The sequence below is a fragment of the Neolamprologus brichardi genome, unplaced genomic scaffold (assembly GCF_056152115.1).
Source record: "Neolamprologus brichardi isolate AB-2024 unplaced genomic scaffold, ASM5615211v1 NODE_ptg000031l+_length_7269946_cov_1, whole genome shotgun sequence".
Lineage (NCBI taxonomy): Eukaryota > Metazoa > Chordata > Actinopteri > Cichliformes > Cichlidae > Neolamprologus > Neolamprologus brichardi.
Window position 1 is genome coordinate 1,008,163 of NW_028270136.1, and position 20,060 is coordinate 1,028,222.

General features: G+C 41.0%; 1 protein-coding gene across 2 annotated transcripts; it reads left to right on the forward strand.

Annotated features, from left to right (window-relative positions):
* Positions 1-708: 708 nt before the first annotated feature.
* On the forward strand, positions 709-19,095 carry csnk1da (casein kinase 1, delta a). 2 transcript variants are annotated; one of them, XM_087837297.1, is made up of 10 exons: positions 709-1,212; positions 8,819-8,929; positions 12,256-12,404; positions 12,603-12,831; positions 12,917-13,087; positions 13,182-13,330; positions 13,717-13,885; positions 13,977-14,086; positions 14,881-14,939; positions 16,191-19,095. In XM_087837297.1, exons 1-9 carry the CDS (start codon positions 1,137-1,139, stop codon positions 14,926-14,928), a joined length of 1,212 nt encoding a protein of 403 aa, XP_087693423.1. In that variant the 5' UTR covers positions 709-1,136; the 3' UTR covers positions 14,929-14,939; positions 16,191-19,095. The 2 variants fall into 2 exon arrangements, with proteins under 2 accessions (XP_087693423.1, XP_006806284.1); XM_006806221.3 differs by lacking the exon at positions 14,881-14,939 and having other exon boundaries at positions 710-1,212.
* Positions 19,096-20,060: the final 965 nt, after the last annotated feature.

Sequence of the window (20,060 nt, forward strand, 5' to 3'; positions counted from 1 at the left end):
AAAAAATCTGGTTTGTACTTTTTGATGTCACTATGCTCGATATACGAAACCGTCAAAATCCAGTTGATAACACTCAATTTAAGCCACTGTTAATTACCAAACAGCTATAAAAGAATTGATGATCTAATTTATTTTATTTTTTTAAAACAATTTTTAAGAAACGGGTTAGATTAAACATTAAACTCAGTGCCCGATCAGTAACATTTTGTATTAACGGTTTTATTTTAAAATAAATATCTATTTAGGACTTCTTCTTTTTTTTTTTTACCATGTCATACAGCAAATGACTGTATTTGTTTAATTTGTTTATGAGAAGGTGGACAGCGGCCAGCTGGACAAAAGAGTACATCTTTTGTTTATGTGCAGGACCAGACTCTTTCGCTTTGTAAAGATCAGTCTCTAACGGAAAATACAGGTGCAACAACACAGAGCCCCGGAGAAGGTAAAAATGGCGGCTACGGATCAGGCGAAACCTCACACTCTTGTCCCGTGTGAATGATTTCCATTTATTTTTCATTACACTGTATTTCCGGGTTATTTAAAAGCAAACGTTTTTAAATTTAGCTCTTGTAACAGTTCAAAGTGAAGAAACTACCAAGGCTGGAGATGTGGTTGGGTCCGTTATCGTTAGTGGTATCTGTTGGGAACTCTAGAGCAATAGGCTCTCTGATAAGCGTCCTCCCCCACTTCACCCTGCAGGGAAGTGATGTCAGACACATTCAGAGAAGTGCTGAACAGGGTCTTCACAGAGAGCAGACAAGGCAGCCAGAGGAAGAGAACCAGAGCAGAATCGTAAAAGTAACCTGCTCAAAATCCGCCTTCATCCGTGGAGAATTAAAGTGTATCGGCACAGAAAACACCAGGAGCAGAAAGTACAACGATTAACCTTTCCAGTGAACCTCATATTGTCACATTATGAAGTTAGGAATACTTTAAAACAAGAGGCGAAAGATTGTGAGTATCGACCTCATCCGGCGACAGCATAGAGAAGAGTCAGTCCTTCGCCTAAATAGCTCGTTTGCGTTGGATGCTTTTGGCTGTGGTGCTTTTAAATAAGGCTGAGCTCTAAACCAGGACGTTTTTGGCTGTTTCCGAGCTAGCGAGCGTGCTTGCTAGCCGACTGAAGCTTGCTTACCATGGAGTTGAGAGTGGGTAACCGATACAGACTGGGGAGGAAAATTGGAAGTGGCTCTTTTGGAGACATCTACCTAGGTAAGTTATTGGCGGACAACAATTGTGTAGTGTTTCCCGTTGTTAGTCTCGTTATAATATAGACGTCTCTAACAATAGGTCATCTTCTCCGGGTTTCCTATTCGAGCTCACAATCAATCAGCTGTTCTGTGTTTAGTCCCAGTAACGTTAGCCACTAAGCTATCAGTCTGTGTAGCAAAGGAGCTAGCAGTGACATCCGCTGCCATAAAACATTTGATAATAAACGATATCATTCTTCATTGTGTTTGACTTCGAGAGCATTTTCTCTGTTACAAGATTCAATTATTGTCCAAATTAATCGTCCTAACGATAAGAATTGACACTGACGGCTCTTGTGTAACTAAATGTCCACTGCCTATAGATAGCTAATGTATAGGTTTCCAGTCTTTGCTCCTCTGGAAACAGCAGCAGTGATAGTCTCGAACAAAATAGCAGATCAGGCCACAGGCTTTCATTTAAGCTTTTTTGGTAACCGATATCCGGCGTTTATTTACTTAAGCTGAGCATCCTTCTTTAAACACAACAGACCGGTTTAATTTCCTCCTCTTGTTCAGGATGATATGGTCCTTTATATCCTATAGATACTTCTGAAGACATCTTTATTTATTAAAATGATAACCTAGTTATTCAATCTGTGAGGATGGTATATTTGGGACTACATTTGATCAAATGAGTCTCTATGGCCTGCTGAGACAGGCGGGGGTAACTTTGAGTATAGTACTGGTTGTTTGGTTTAAGGTACACATTCATATAGTTTTTCATCTACACTTTTGGACTGCTGGTGGATCAGTCCTTACTATAGTGAACTGGATGTCCTTCCTCTGTCTTAGGTGAACAGTAGATGTTAAATAGTATTTACTGCACAGGCTGTGTGGGCTAATACTGGCTGCTAGCAATGATGCAATTTATTGTGTGATGGGGGAAGTCGATAGTGGCAGAGGGAAGTGTATCTTCTTTGAGCTCTCCAACTGAGCTATGAATATAAATATGCAAAAAACATTCTCTATCAGGGCTTCGCCAGCTGCTGTAATGTGTTCTCTTGTGGCCATGTTGGAGGTTTTGGCATCAGCAGTGGAGAACAGCTGATCACATTTTTGAGCTTAAAACCTAGTCATCTAAACAAATGTAGAAGTTATTCATTTGAGTCTTTCTCTGGTGGTGGGCTGATTATTCTGCGACTGACTGCTGGGACTTGGTAACAATTGAGTATATGTTACACAGTATTAAGTGCAATATTTCCGCTTACTCAGGAAACAGTGAGATAGGTACATATGATTGGTTAAATGTTTCATCATCAGTTTAATTTAATCACTAAGCATTTTGAATTTGCTGTCTAAGTTGGAATTGTGGTTTTCCTGTGATTGTATGACATGAAAGTCAACACGATCAGTCCAGTTGTAAGAAATACAGTCTCTGTTAAATTTTTAGGCTAATTTGTAACATTTTTTCTTTTTCTTTTTTTGAGTAAACGATAAAATGCTAAACAGCACAACATGTAGAATTACACCAGTAGCATTTATTGTCCCTTCTTGAATTAGTGTTGGGTTTTTCCCCCCCATGTAGTGTGTTAAGGTCTCAGTCTAGAGCAGTTAAGCTGCAGCTGACTTAATAGTTTATTCATATTTAAATTTTACTTGAAAGGATAAAGTATGTGTTTGATTATTGGTTAACAAGCCCAGTTTCCTGTAGGGACAAACCTGTGTACATAGTTTATATAGTGTTTTACCCAGACTTCTTGGTTTTTGACATTTTTCTTTGTGGAAAAAACGAATAACAACTTGTGAATGCCTAAAGATTTGGTGTCTGACGGCTGTTACGGTACATGATTCAATCATGTTGCCCTCTGCAGTATAGCAGGTGACTTATTAATCTGTGGAATCAGAAATTATGCAGGGTGGACTGCAGGTTTAACAAAGTGCTTAGATTCAGATTCATAAATGTATTTATTTTTTAAAACGCAAAGTTCTAAACAGTTCATGCATCAACTGTATCCAGTTTGCTTTCCACGTGATGCGTTGTTTCGACTGATAGTGAGCTCTGCCAGCTGCTTGCATAATCACTTTGTGGTTTTGTCTCTCCCTCCCTTCCTCTTTTCTCCTCCAATTGGCTGGTGGATAATGTGATGTAACATTGTTAATCAGCCAGAACAGAGAGTCACGCATTGTGCAGAGGTGTTTTTCCAAGTCTTACAGCACAAATTTGCACTTTAAGTGAATAATTGAATTGAACAAGTCAAACGCATTTGGAGAAGTAAAATCTCCAGGAAATAAACAAATTCTTAAAAGTCTTGAGAAAATGAAACTTTGACAGTTTAGGCAACTGGATTTCACAGTCATTCCCACATTAAGGCTCCCACACAGTGTGTGAAAACAGCGCGTTAATAATGCTGACAATGTGTGAGCAGCTTGGCTGAGCAGTGGATTGTGCGAGAGATCGGTTGTTGTTAGCAGGATTGAGGTCAGCTCTTGGAGTGAAGCCTTGTACTCTGTGTGCTGTGACTGGACGCAAATGTGGACTGTCAAATATTCGGGTACAAGTGGTAGAATAGCTTTTCCACTTTTGAGAGGCTGTCACGACAAAATGCCAGTTATACACAGAGCACACAAGCGCTTAGTCAAGGTCTGAGTCATCTTGTATTTCCAAAGATCTTCCGTTTGAATCTCTTCTTGCTGTGTTATCTGTTGGGTGATGTGCATGTTGAAACACGGTTCAAAAATCCGGATGTGGTCTTTATCATTGTCCAAGCTCCTTGAACTGTAAAGGTTTTCCCCTCATCACAGCACCAGACGTCAATACTTGTTTGGTATCGCCTGAAAAGGAGCATTCAAGTACTGCCAATATCTAAAGTTTAAACTTGGGAGATGGACAAACATGTTGGTCTTTCATTGGAGTTCTGTGGCCAATTACAGATTCTAACTTCGGCAAAGTTCTTTTATGTTTTTCTGTTGTACAATTATTTTAATCAACAATTTAGAAATACGACTTATTGACTTTCTGTAGAGTTATTTAAAGTGAATGTATTTATACTTACTTTCAGCAAAATATTGTTATGCTTTGAATTTACTAGAGTAGTCTACAAATTTGAGGTTTTAAAATAATGCTGTTGTTTTGGGGCCTTGGTGTAGGTCTAAGTTTGCCAAAAATAAACAATTTTATACATTTCCTCTCTGACAGCAGCATGGAGCCTGAGCTTTTGTTTCACAATGACTGCTTGTAAATACACTTGCTTTATTAGTGGCCTTTTTAATATAAGAATCCACCTTACAAATGCAAAGTAAATGCAAAGTACCTTCATAGCTAGCTCTGCCCGTTCGTATTAAACACTATCGTGGTAGCTTGAATGACCTGAATACCCTTCAGATCTGGAAGAGTTGCTGCTTCAGTACATACACTGCATATAAGTATCGGTTCTGTGACATCCCTATTCTGTATCATTGTACTCTGTATTTATGACTAATATTGTATAATTTTAGGGCGATTACCGCACCCCTTCACCCAGAGTCACTGAACACTCTCATACGTAATCAGTGCAAAGTTGAAATGAAAAAACTTGAGTGAGTTTGTGGAAAAATGTCACAAAACTACCCATATTGATATGCTGTGATGATGCGTTGTATTGACGTAAATTTAGCCATTGATGTATTTCTTTTACACCTCATTATTGATCGCGATCAGTAAGAATAAAACCTGTTTTTCAAAGTGTTCAGAGCTCCAAACTCTACCTCAGCCTGTTACTTAGCTACCTGAGACTTGGCTAACATTTTCCCAGCTTTTGATTTTTGAAAAGCTTCCAGTAGAGTATACCAAAAGGGATGGGTCTGCTTACGCAAGGAAAAATAACAGTGAGGTTGCTATAAGGCTGCCATAATAACAAAGAACCTAAGAGGTGCTCGGAACTAATGCTGGCGGTGAGTCAGTCTTCAAACTGATGACGCGTTTCGTTGCTTCCATCTGCCGTGTTATGGTGTCAACAGTAGCTATAATGACGCTGTCTCATCCAGCCCAGAAACTTTGGTATTGAGCAATCTTGAGTCTTTTTTTTTTTTAACTGAGCGTAGAATATGTTAATGCAGCCTAAATTAAGCCTTAGTTCAATGGAGTCCTCGCACTGAAGACTTGAACCACTGCAGTCTTGGTCATCTTCTGTGTGAAATGCCAGCTTAGACCTGCTGCACTATGCTTCAGCATTATTGGGGATCGCTGGTCTGACTGGTTTTACTTGGATCGTGTTGCCTGTGCTGTCAGTTTCTCTGATTTACTCCCTGTTTGCCTCGATCATGGTAGTCTGTAATATATTTCTATTATGCTTATGGCAAAAAACAACTTTGATTCTATAAAGTGTGTTAATGCTGAGTTTTGTTTTTATTCCTATATAGTCATTGCAGCACAGTTTTGTGCGCTGGTCTCTATGCAAATCTCGTCAAATATTTGCATATTTAGAGTCTCAGTAGCCTGCCTGTGTTTGTTTGTGAGCCAGTGTGGAGAGACGTGTCAGAACACGTTTCACAAGCAGGACTGCACTTGATAGAAACACACACCATGTACATACACACTGTGTTTTTCGTTTTTTGTTTTGGGGGGGTGTTCCACTGACAAACACATCTCTGCCCCCAGCCTCGCCTTTAAGATCATGTGGTTGAGAGAAGGGGGTTGTGGGTGGAGGTGGGGGACTACATTCTCTAGGAAATGTGTCCAGGCAAATCACATTCCTATGATGCAAGAGAGCAGACACCACAGTCAAACACACGCTAGTTCTCCCCATAAAGAGGCTTTGAAGCCTTTTTCGTTGTGGCTGCTGATTGATTTATCAATCGATTGGCCGAGCACATGCTGGATTAAATACTTATTTCGAGTTAAGTGTCTTTGTGTTGTACTGAAAGCTTTAATAGGGTAGAAACGCTAAGGGTGTGTTTTTAAAAACTAAACATATTTTTCATAACTATGCAACTGGATTTCTATAAGATTATATCAATCCACCAATGAATAATAGATTACTGCATGTTCAGGAACTACTTTGGCATTTTAAATAGGAGAAGATTAATTCTCCAGGGAAATCCATAAAGAAATGTATTAAATGTAATGTATTATTTAGATTGTTGTGGGTTCTCTGTGCCAGATAGATCTCATGTATTCTGCCTGGGATCCACATATACAACATGTATATGCATGCAAATATTTGTATATTACATTTCATGCAATGAAATCACACACAGCAAGTTACAGCATTTCAGTCCACAGTGGGATATGTACCTGAAAAGTGTATGATGTTAATGCATTATCACAATGCATTATTGTTTACTGTGAACAGAAGTCAGTATCTGTTACAGTAAAATACTGATACAATGGATTGTGTGTACATGAGGAACAGTTCTGAGAACTTACATTTAAAAACAATCGGCCAGGAAAAAATGGGAGGAGCCAAATGCAGGTGGCAGTTTTAATGGAGCAGGGAGAATATGCTGTCGTCTGAAAGAAATCGTAATAAAAATTTCTCTGCTTGTTGAGAAAAGGTGACATTGATGATGCAACATTGGTTCTGCTTCTAGTTTTATAGGATATGTAAGAAAATGTATGCTAAGAGAGAAAAATATTTCTGAGTGCAGATGACCAAGTGATTTGGATAAACTTTAAAGTAACTGTCTCGAATGATTTGACAGTGGGTTTGGATTGCTAGCTTGGAGTAGATCAAAGTCTAATTTAACTGCATAGATGAGGAGCAGGTGCATCATGCATACTCATGCAGCTTTAAAAAAAACGAAATAAATATGAAGTCCTCTTCACCCTGTTAGTGTTGTTCTTGTATTAAAAACTTTGATTAAGCAGCTATGGTGTAAGTTGGAAGCCCCACCCATGAATGCTACTCGTTCCAGCCGAATGACATCGTTTAGTTGTCTGATACACCATTGGTTGGCCTACGTGATTGAACAGTTCCTTGTGTGAGATCCTGTATGCGTGAGAGTGTGTGTAATGGCATTACATAACCTGGTGTCCAGTTGCTGTTTTCATGTGGAGGGAACTGGCTTCTACGGCTGTGTTTGGGAAGAAACGAGTTTGTCCGTTTGAGAGCCATTTCCCAAATGCTTGATTGTGTGAAACAGTATCTAAATGTAAGGATAGTTGTGAGGAATAAGAGCGTAGATGTATGAAAGAAGAGCAGGGTACAAGTACATCCAGTACACAAAATTGGCTGGTGTATCTTACACTTGGCTGGCTTTGCTGTGTTAATAACCACTGATATTTCCTTGTGTACCCAAGCAGGGCTTCCTAAATTCATCCACCAGCCAAGCGCTGGTTTATGTTTTTTCTGTGACATGTTGATAAAGCAAACCTTTAAATGACAACGCAGCACATTAACTGCTGCTTTTAAAGTAGTGAATGACATTGATCTAATCGACTGGTTACTTGTTTTCTTGATTTTCAGAGGCTTATGGCACAGCTGATGATGCAATATTGGTTTATCTGCTGATGCTGTAACTTGGTTTCTAAATTACTTGTCAGCTAGAACAGTCCAACTTTCTACTTTTTCCCTTCCTCATTTTTCCCCAATATCCACAAGACTTTACTATTGCTCCATATCAGGACCACTGCTCTTCTCTATAAATTAAGAACCTTAAAAATTAATCAATTGCTTCTATTTTTATGCAAATGATATGCAGTATTTGCGTATCATCAGATCAGTATGTGTCATTTAAAACTCACACTGAAAGGCATCATTTAAGACTAAATCTTGTTTCTCTGTCCAAGTGAGGAAACTTGATCTCTAAAGGTTTTTTTTTTTTTTTTAACCTTTATTGGATTATGGCGATCTGCTCTTTGTAAATGCACCAGGCCTGGGCGCCGGTTTGAGCAGGCGGCCGCGTGCTGTATGGCTGAGAGCAGCCGGCCCGGATTTGAGTCCAACCCGCCGCCCTTCCCCTTTCTCTCTCTCCCTCCACTTTCCTGTCATTTCTTCACTGTCAGTAAAGCTGAAAATTGCAGCAGGCCAGACCTAAGGAAGTTGGATTCTGTCTGTCATTGTGCTTTTCATGTTATTGCTAGCTGTCCTGTCCTACATCATTCTGTGTGCTGCTTCAAAGTTGCAATCTCTGTTTATCTACAGATTTCCCCATTGGTTGTTTTTTTAGCTATAAATTGTCGCTAGTTCCTCCTCCTCCTTCCTCCTATGTGTAAAAACCACAGACGGTACACCATACAGGGTTTTAAGGTTGCTGTTGTAATAATCGGTTATTTTGTACGATTCACGTGTTTGTATCCACTTGTCTGTACTAAATATCATTTGTATTTGTTTCTTGCTATATAATGTGTTGCATTGTTGTAACTCATACTGCCCTATTGCCCAGGTCCATCTTGGAAAAGCGACATAAATGAAGGACAATAAGATGATAATAAAAACAACATTCGTTATCTTCATCATTAAATTCTATAACCATGACAGAGTTGTGTTGGACTTTGACAATAATACTCCCTTGATTGTGTTGACCCCTGACACAGTGCCCATTGTTCATATTGTTGATTAGATACTGTTGGGTTTTATTAATTAAATATAGGTTCTGACTGAATGTGTAATGCATCTTCATGCAGCTAACCCCTCTGCTGTTTTGCCCAGGTACTGATATCTCTGTTGGAGAGGAGGTCGCCATCAAATTGGAATGTGTCAAGACCAAACACCCACAGCTCCACATAGAGAGCAAAATCTACAAGATGATGCAGGGTGGAGGTACTGTACACTGTGACACTCACTTTACACACATGCATCCATGCAGCTTTTATAAGTTCCTCATCATTTTAAAGTACTTGGATGGAGGCTGGTTTACACTTTTGTCATTATAAACCACAAAGAAAATGCTCCGTACTGGCTGTCTGGTAGACATTGTTCATTCATCTTTTTTCTTATTAAAGTGACCCTCCTGAACTGAACACCACCCAATAGCTGGGTGCTTAAAGCACACACCAAATGATTTTTCCCTTCCTTTTTCCTCCATTCCCTCTATTAATCACTTCTGACACCAGTTTTTTGTAAGCATAAAATTAGCATTGTAATTGTCCATGGACTGTTTGGGCTATCTGACATTATGGAGTACAGTTACCGAGTGCTCCAGCGATACTCTGAGTCATTTGTTTACCGTTGGCTCTCACATCATCAGCTGCTAGTATCTCCTCCTCGTGTATCTTGTTGTCAAATCACTTGTTGGATCGTCAAGTTTTTCCCGTAATTTTTGCACACATGTCATACAGTTTAAACTCATCTGTCAAAGCTGTTGTTTCACCACTTGGACTTTAAACAAAAAGTAGAGATTAGGATAAGATAAGACCTTAATTGATCCCACAACGGGGACATTTTTGCATTACTTCAGCTCAGGAACAGATATCAGAAGGAAAATACAAATAAAATACAAACAAATAAAAAATAAGTAATATAATACACTATATACAATAGTAGCATACACAGTATGTGATTATGGATATGGTTGTGGAAATATGCAAGACATAAACTATATAGCTTAACATAACTATTCTACCACTCCTATTCCTATGTATAGACATGTACACACTAACATTAAGAGTTTGAATCACATAAAAGATAAATACACGAGTGTTGAGCCATGCAAGAGAGAGTTATTTACTTCAGTAAAGCTGAAAAGCTCTTTACAGTTCAAGCTTCATAAATCGAGGACTGATGTGGAGACTATTGGAAAAACACAAGTAACACCTTTTTCCTATCGTATTAGGTAACAGGTTACAACTACATTTTCATGGAAGCGGGCCATCCTCAAAATACACCACTGATACTAAAAAATATTCAAATTTGCACAGTATCGTGGCCCGATAAAAACATAAAGCTGTACTTATGTCCTGTTGGTGTTGAAGAAACCAAAAGAAAAAGGATTTGCATATAGTTTGTATTTAGGAGAAATTTCTGTTTGGGGAAAAATATTTACTGTTACCATGTCAATAGACACCGTGAATGGTTCCTGTTGATTTTTTTTTTTTTTTTTAGTTTAAACCAAAGTGATCATTCAGTCTAGCTAACTGGCTTATAGTCCGACTACTAGCATAGCTTAAAGAACCCCTTGTGCCACTGCAAAGGTACCAAGAGCAAAGGAAAAGAACATCTGACTCTGAAACATGCTCACACACTTCCAACGTGAAAGAAGCAAGACAGGACTTGCTGTTTTGAGTCAGTAAGCATGGGTAACGTTTGTTTAATTGTTCTGCCAGCTCAGTAGTGTCTGTAACATCATACCTGGGGTAGACTTGTTTGCATGTTTGTATTTCTGTACCTCATACTGTATATTACTACACTGTGTGTGTAGTATACCACACACTGTGTGGCATGAAATGTACATTTTGAAATGTGTTTTTCTTTGGTGACTTATTGATTCATGTCGTCTATACTACTGGCGTCTGCCTTTAAAACGGTAAACTTTAGAAGTCAGCAGTTTGTCCGTATGCACAGCTATGTCCCCACATGCATTTGTATTTTAGTTCCAGCATAGTTAGATTTATTAGGGCACAGTAGCCGACTCAGACTGTGAGATGTATTTGTGTTTGTATGTACATAAATAGCTTATGCTGTGTGTGTGTTGCTGAGCACCAGCATTTTGTTGCTGCTTGCCTGTAGAAGGAAATGCCAGATGGCCTATTCGCCTTGGCAGGGTCACCGGCTCCTACGAAACCAGCTGGCCTCTGTGTATGAGGGCAGGAGTCGAGCCACTTTTATTATTTGGAGTTGTATACGTTTGTTTCAGGAAGTTTTTGTTTGTTTGTTTTTTTTTAAATAATGCATGCAGAGTAAATGTGTTATGCATTTCCTGTTTACATGTACACAGTGTGACTTGCTTACTTGGAAAAACCCCTTTATGACAGAAATCAGAAAAGTGTGTATGTGCGCTGCACTAATTGTGTTTGCTCAAAAACCTCAAAACACACAAGCTTGTCTGTAATACGATCCACAGAAAAGGGAAATGACATTGCACAAGTTCATAGTGTGAAGACCTGGCGTCATTGCTAAACACAGTGACGGTTGATCAGACTCACATACGTCTGTAGACTTCTGCAGATTTAACCCTGAAACGTGTTCACCAGTGCACATGTTTAAAACAACAAAAATAAAAACGGAGTCGGAATACTGTTATGCATACACACAAGGAGGGAAATCTACTTTGTTCAGGAGAAAGTTTGTAATTTTAATCCCTTAACACAAAAATGGGATTGAAATTACAAACTTTCTAAGTGAATGCCAATTAATCAAAAATGGTTTACCCATGGTCCCCCTCTGCAAACAACCCAACAGCAAACCGCATGCTTGCATCACAGATTGACACATTATGGCAGACAGTTTTTGAAACCAAAAACGACAATAATTTTAGTTTTAGTTTACCAAAGGTTTGTTATTCTGGTTTTTGGAGAGTTGGAAGAGTCCAAGAGTTGGGAGTTCGTCTTGTAATCAGAAGGTTGCCGGTTCGAGCCCCAGCTCGGACACTCTCGGTTGTTGTGTCCTTGGGCAAGACACTTCACCTACCGCCTACTGGTGTTGGCCAGAAGGGCCGATGGCGCGACATGGCAGCCTCACTTCTGTCAGTCTGCCCAGGGCAGCTGTGTCTACAACTGTAGCTGCCTCCACCAGTGTGTGAATGTGTGTGTGGATGGGTGGATGACTGGGTGTGTAAAGCGCTTGGGGGTCCCTAGGCGGGACTAGTAAAAGCGCTATACAAATACAGGCCATTTACCATTTAATATGTGTGCAACCATGAGACTTGCTGTTGGGTTGCTTTAACAGAAGACGTGATTGTGGAGTCACAGCTGTCAGTACTAAACACGCTTGACCTTTGGCTTCCTCATACAGGCCTGTAAAGTCCTATATTTGACTTTTAGGATTCTGATTTGAGGACTTGCACATTCCAGCCTTAATAGTGGCTGCAGTTTGATCAAGTTATTACAGTTTAGTGTCAGCTTGTGGTTCTCACTGAAGTGCCAACATGAACAAAATGGCACCAAACCAAACTATAAATGTAACCCTTGTGTTCCCTACATTTCTTGCAGTGGGTATTCCAACGATAAAATGGTGTGGCGCTGAGGGTGACTACAATGTGATGGTGATGGAGCTGCTGGGTCCCAGTCTGGAAGACTTGTTCAACTTTTGCTCTCGCAAGTTCAGCCTCAAGACAGTCCTGCTGCTGGCTGACCAGATGGTGAGTTCCCAAAAGGAAAAAGAAAGGGAATAAAATGAGGAATGCTGGTCCTACACTTGATGTTAAAGATGCATCATAAAATTGTACGTACAGTAGTGCAGGACGGTCTAATGTCTTCACTGATTTCAAATATCTACTTTGGTTAAGCTCCTGGAACGACCCCTCGTGTTAATTTTTAACCACCGCTTATCCTTCCAGATCAGCCGAATTGAGTACATCCACTCCAAGAACTTCATCCACAGAGACGTAAAGCCAGACAACTTCCTGATGGGCCTGGGCAAGAAGGGAAATCTCGTCTACATCATCGACTTTGGCCTGGCCAAGAAATATCGTGACGCACGCACGCACCAACACATCCCCTACCGCGAGAACAAGAACCTGACAGGCACCGCCCGCTACGCCTCCATTAACACACATCTGGGCATTGGTAAGACCGACCTCCACAAACTGATGATTAATAACTCTGATTCGTCCAGATCCCGACTGATCTGGCCCCCTCTCTGCATTTACAGAGCAATCCAGGCGGGACGACTTGGAGTCACTGGGATACGTCCTTATGTACTTCAACCTGGGGTCTCTGCCTTGGCAAGGCCTTAAAGCTGCCACTAAGAGGCAGAAGTATGAACGCATCAGCGAGAAAAAAATGTCGACACCCATTGAGGTCCTCTGCAAAGGCTACCCGTGTAGGTTCTAGTGCTCTTATGTACCTATGAGTAAAGGCACCACATCAGAGTGTTAGCCAGCACTAATGTTTTAAACACCTCTTTGTCCCCAAAGCCGAGTTTGCCACCTACCTGAACTTCTGCCGGTCTCTGCGGTTCGACGATAAGCCCGACTACTCATACTTGCGCCAGCTCTTCAGGAACCTCTTCCACAGACAGGGATTCTCCTACGACTACGTCTTTGACTGGAACATGCTGAAATTTGTAAGTTATAGCTTCACATCTAAGAAGACTTTCTTTGTGCTTTTCACTACTGTCTTACTTTAATTATATAAGTGCTTTCGTAAGAAGGTTGTGCCAAAAACAGTGTTTCTTAGGAATTTCATTGGCAAGCAGAATGTGAGTCAAACTTGAGAAGAACTGGGTGATGTGTACTTCCTGTTTACAACTGGAACATCAGCATTCTCAGTGACATAAACGCAGCTATAAACATGTTGTGTAACATAATTTTAAGTTGACCTTTCACTGTTAAATGGCCTTGTGTATTCTGCCTAGACGCATTTTCACGCAGCATGTTTTGTTATTTTGTTTATTTTGTTAAGTTTGCAGCTGTCTTAAAGGTTAATAACCTCAGCTGTCTTGTGTGTCAGGGTGCCAATAGGGCCGTGGAGGATGCAGAGCGGGAGCGTCGGGAACGGGATGAGAGAATGAGGCACAGCAGGAACCCCGGGGCCAGAGGTATGGCCTCGGCCTCAGGAAGAGCCAGAGCCCCTCAGGAAGTTGCAGCCCCCTCCCCACTCAACCCCGCCTCACACACAGGTGAGCAAAAAATATAATGTTTTGTTTTTCCTTCTCTTTAAACAGTTGCTGAAATATTTAGCCTACCTTGTACCTTTGCTTTCTCTTTCAGGTATGGAGAAGGAGAGGAAGGTGAGCATGCGCCTTCATCGGGGAGCCCCTGTCAACATTTCCTCGTCAGACCTGACAGGACGCCAGGAAACATCCCGCATGTCCTCACAGGTAACACGAACTGCGTTCCAAATATCATGTTGAAAATCCACAGCAGACAGCTGTTTGCAGCCACATTTCTTTAGGCTGTGGCATATCTCAAGTGACCGAGTGGCAGGGTACACGCTGTGCAGGTTGGCAGACCATAAAACATTGTGGTTAGAAACAATCGGTTTACTGGGAGGACTTTATGATTGCGTGTCAGTTAATAAGAAGAACTTGAATCATTTGTGCTCAGTTGCCCAACAAATCCTGAAAACAGGAAGCGTCTAGCATAAGAGAACAGAGTGTTTGTGCAGACAGCACATGCATGCATGTTCTCCTTTTCCCTCTGTTCAAACTGAAACTGGTTCATTTCCACTGACACAGTCCTTCCCAGTTTGTACAATAAGCGTAAAAGCACTCATGGAGGTCATTGTTTAAAGGCTTCATTAAGTCCTTTGTTCTCTTCTTTGCGTGGACCTCCACGCCCCCCAGAGGGCAAAGTGGAGAACTGCTGAACAAATGAAAAGAATCAGTCTCCTCCAGTCACTTTGACGTTTTTCTTTTTTCTTAATCGAGTGTTTAAAAAGTAAAACACTTCTGTGTATTATCCCACACACAGACACGGGATAAGACCTTGCATGTCAGTTTCATACTAGTTACATTTATCCATGAATAAAATGAACCATAATTAACTTGTTTCTATAGATTTATGGAGCATTCGTTTAATGTTGCGGCAGTATGATGAAGAGAATTCAAATGTAGAACAAAAGTCTGTGAAAATGTGAAAATAGGAAAGTTAAATGCAACTTTTGTTTATTCAGAACAAAAACAAAGAAGTGTTTCCAAGGACAACCAATGGAGGCCGGTGATTTGTCCTTAGGTAGGCATCCAGCTCATTTATGCTTCTGGCTGGCTCCTGATTGGTCAGTTTGTACCTGCTGCACTGGCTTCTTCAGCATATATACAAGAGTATATTCACAGGGAAACACAGCCAAAGTAGTACATGAACTTCAGTGTGTCCCGGGTCACACCATACTTCAGCGGGAAAGCTGCATCGCAACTTATGAAGTAACCAGAAGCTGACGCGCACCTCCTGGGAAATGTAATCACACGTCAGGTCGACGTAGCCTGCAGCAACCTGAACAGTGAAGGTTGTGGTGTAGGGGGAAGTGGCGTTTCCAGCTACATTGCAAATTGGGATGTAGATTTCCCGCTGAAGTCTAAAATCAAGCCCAAGTGTTATCTTTACTTGAGCAGCGTCTCCTCTACACAGAATGTAAGAATGAGTGGGGAAGAGAAACTCTGCAAACACAGTTTAGATTCAGCTCTGCACACAGAAGCTTCATCAGTGCTCGTCTTTTTTGCAGTGACGATCATAATCATTTCCAAGGGTGCAAATATGCAAGCATGGTCTGCATGGGTGGATGTAGCCAACATGCTGCCACCTGTTTGCTTCGAGGCTGCAAAGTTCAGGACTGTACTGTTGTGTTGTGGCTGCAGCCATCTTGTTTTATTTGTTTTTGGAGTCAGGTTTGTCTGTGGGTGAGGGTGGTTATCAGCTAATACAGCCAGGCTGGGCTGAAACTGCACTTTTGTAATCCACAGACACAGATATCTGCTAATTAGTGCCGAGTAATGAATCAAATCTTTCGTTGTAATTCAGTGAAACTAAACTTTTTGGAAAAGTTTGTGAAAGTGAGGCTTAGCTGTGTGTCACAGCTCCTCCTTTTGTTAACGAAGGCAGTCACGTCCACGTTTGTATCAGTCTGTAAACTTTTTCACTTTTAAATATAACGTTAGCCTTTTTAACACAGGAGTGTTATGACTCACTGTTGGAGAGGATCTGCCGTGTGGGCACTTCTTGCCGTCTTTATGAGGTTGCTCCTTGCCTACATCAAACTATGATGGGGCATTTAATATTAACTGAATCTTATTAGTATTAACATATTGGATGTTTGGTAAAATAAAATGGGCTATTTCAGTGTTCATTCTAGCCCAAGGTTTTGAGCAGAACTCTAGTATGCAGTGTTTGCGCTAAGCTAGGCTGCTGGCTGTAGCATCACAGTAACCGTGCAGTAACTGTAACTGTGATGTGCTTCCTGCTCAAACTGTGACGTTATTTTTCTTTCAGGCTCTGTCCCGGGTCACACCAAGCGGCCTCCAGTCTGCAGCCCCTCGGTGAAACCCTCTCATCCAGCTGTGCACCATGGAGGCCTCAACATGCACCACCTGCAGCCACACACACACACACACACACTTTACACACAACACACTTACACATATGAACAGGACTTTGCAGATCACACGGAGGACTTACCAACGATTGCACAAGTATCTGGCTACTCCCCTGTTCACTCGACAGAAGAAGAGGTGCACAGCCAGAAATGAGTGTGAGTGTGTGACAGAGAGATGGGCAGGTGGAGTACGGTTTGGTTGCCTTAACAACAATTTGGGCAAAGTAGCAGCCGCAGCATCTCTTCTTCTCCGTGGGAAGATTTGGAACCCCCCCTCCCCTCTCCTCCTCCTGCCTCCCCCTTGCTGTTGATGAAGCCATGGATTCACTTCTCTGTGGCATCATCTTCCTGTTTTTTTTCTCCCCCAACTTTTTGTTTTTACTTACTTTTAATCATTAAGAGAAATTGTACTGCACCAGCTGGTCAGACTTCACAAGAGAGAATGACATGTCTGTTAGCTGTCAAAATTAGCCTGTGGGATTTATTAAAACTACCAGAGACACGTGATCCATCGTGGCAGTGTTGAAGAGCAGTGCCTCAACTCTATTTTTGTGTCCTGAAAGACTGTCTAAATCCCACAAGTGGACATACTTTTCTTTTATTTTGTATTTTAGGTGTTTGAGGTTTAGCTCTACAGTTACATTAACAGGGGATTTAATGTTCTCTTTGCAATGATCCCAATGGTATGAGTAGGTGTTTTGGGGGTTTTGTTTTTGTCTGCGTCCACCTCAGGTGCGTTGCAACCAGGACATTGTAGTAAATCCAAAAAAACCCATACAGCACATATAGTGTGTCTTCAGGTTTGTGGCTGCGGTGGGAAAAGCTGTGAATGAAATGATGATCTAGTCTGGAGGCTGGTGTGTCCGCACCGAACGGATGAGAAATTGTTTTTAAACTCAGTGCATAGTGATGTGGTTTTTGTGTGTTTGTGTGGTTCTGTCTTAGGGTTATCTTAGGGTTGTACAAGCTTCAAATGGTTGTGGGATAAACATGTTGAGGGTATTTCATTTTTTTTTGTCTCCTTTGCCTCCTCAACCTCACTCTAGACCATCTGTCCATCTGCTTCCAAAGATTTTGTTTTGTTTTTCACGCGTACTTTGACAGCTTTCTTCGTAAACCTTAATAAACACTCATGGATGATTTCAACCAGAATTCACAGGATGTTGCAGCCTCCTTGTCTCCACGTGTGTCTCTAGTAGAAGCCACAAAAACAAATCTCTCAAACGTTTTAAGTAAACGCAGCAGAACTGCAAGACAGAAACTTAAAGGATTAATTACATTGGAGGAAAGGCTCCAAGGCAGTTTAATGACTTGGATTTTACTGATACCCAGTTTGTTACATCGCAAAGTATTCATCATGGTTGCACAGTGCAGCGGAAGCCGCTTGGATAAGATGTCTTTGATTTGCCTTAAATGGGTGTTTCACAGTTTAAGTCTGTGGGTGGAACAGCTGAACTGTGAAAACACGCTTTGACCCTCAAACCTGATTTCCTGATTGCACCTGCAGCCCTCACCTAGTAGCGATCACACATTAGCTGCTGTTTAACCTGCTGACTCTCCAGTCCGTGCGTGTGGTGTTGGATTGCAGCTATTCCAGTGTGTTCCCCGCCAGCGTGTGCTGCCTCCAGAATGCACTGGGTCACCTAAACACAGCGGGCGTCTCTGAGCCGACTGTGCTGCCGTGTCTTAGACGTGTGAGGAAAAACAGCTGTACGTTTAAACCATCTTCAAGTCTGATTTTGCAAGTGCCGCAACTTTCTGTGAGCTAAAGACTAAATTACTGAGGTTACCTTTTAAAAAGGTAGATTCTGGTAATGTACTTTCCTCAAGCTGGGATCCATTCTGCCGATAGCAAGTTAAAGATACAATGAAAAAAAAGATGTCATAGCCTCAGTTTGTACCTCCTGGTAGTATTTGATCCTGCATTTGTTTGTTTTTTTCTTCACAGTTTAGCATTGTACTGTGCAGCTTATGTTGCAATGACTTTTAAAAGTAATTGGCATAGATGGAGCTTGATTTAAAGAAAATAAAGATCATTAGTTAGTCTGGTGCTGACCCACATCAGAGGGTCTGGCAAATAATGTGAAAGTTTGTGTAGAAAATGGACAGGATTGGTTTAAAAAGGATGATTTTGGAGACAAATGAAGCAAGTATTAATTTAAAAAGGGTGGGCGGGGCGGGTTGGACGAGTCCCAGTGGTACTAAAAGCCACGCACGGCTCCTCTCTGTGGCTCGATCTGAATCGTGCACATTTTAAAGTAGAAAACTGTCGATGTGGTACACTGATTGCAACGTAACGTAGGCCGATTTTCTGTAGTTAAAGGGGAAAGGGGTTGTCGTGGTATTTTGTACTCGTCGTTGTGTATAGGATGCGCCTACTTTGTCTACCAGGTCCACATGAGCCGCTGGTTTTGGATGATGACGACAGTGTATGGAGGGAATGGGAATGCCTCACTCCATTAGAATTCCCGCTGAGGCAGTTTTTGTTTCATACACTTCACCTGTGGGCTTGAAAATCAAAAACGTGATGCATTAACTTGTTCGTTTCACTGATGGCTATAATAAATGCAAGTACAATTTACATGGGATAGATTTTGCAGTCTGCTTCACGCAGTTCTCCTTTTGTCAGTTTTGCTTTGAACTGTGCGTTGTGCAGATGGTCGCTCATGTCCCAAAATGCATTTTTCTGTGGATCATGGGAAATCGTTTCTTTTCACTCCCACCTCAAAACTTTTGCTCCTCATTTGTAATACCACTGTATTTGTGTATTTTAAAATTGTTTAAATAAATTAAGTACTTGTATGTGTGCGTGTGGTGTTTTATTTTATTTTTATTATTATTTTTTTATATTGTGTTTCACTGTGACACCCTTAGGCACAGTCATGCTGAGGTCCTCGTTTATCAATTTAAACCAGCTGTGTTGGATCAGGGGCGCATCTAAAACCTGCAGGACCCCGGCCCTCGCGGCCTGGAGTTCGAGGCTCTGCATCTCGAATAAAGGAACTGACAAAAAAGGATTTGGTAAGAATAACAACAGTGTTTGAAAAACGTATGACAATATCCATCATTCCAGTCGAAGAGAGGATGATTGTTCCCTCAAAAAGAAGCAAAAATCAGATGTAAGTCATAAGCGAGGCATAACTACGTGAATAGACATAATGTACGTGTAACATTTGAGCCCAGCACATGTAAGGTTAAAGGACAGAGCTGATGTATTTATGTGGAAACCACTTTTAGTAGTTTAGAAGAGACGAGGATCAGTCACACAGACTATTGTCATAAGTAGGCAAGAAGTGGACCCAAAGGCAAGGCTATCAGGGAGATTACAGAAATGAGAACTATTTAGGGAATGCAGAAAAAAATGTGGTTTAGGAGGTAGAGCAGGGCATCTACTAACTGGAAGGTTGGTGGTTTGAGCCCTGGCTGTTCCAGTCTGCATACCAAATGTCCTTGGGCAAAATACTAACCCCAAAATGCTTTCTGAGTCACACACACAGAATGAATGTGTGTGTGAATGTTAGATAGAAAGCACTACATATGAATCAGTCCATTTATAATTGATGAATAAAAAATAATTACAAACTGTGAAATCCAAAACTAAATCATCTAAATCCAAAACTAATCATTGACAGGAAATAAAGCTGAATTCTCTGAGACACATAACTTCAAAGACTACTTCAGCAACTAGTAGCTGGACCAGCTAAAGGTGCTGAGATGCATTTCTCACATCATTCCGAGTTTTTTTTTTTTTTCCTGTTTCGTAAGAA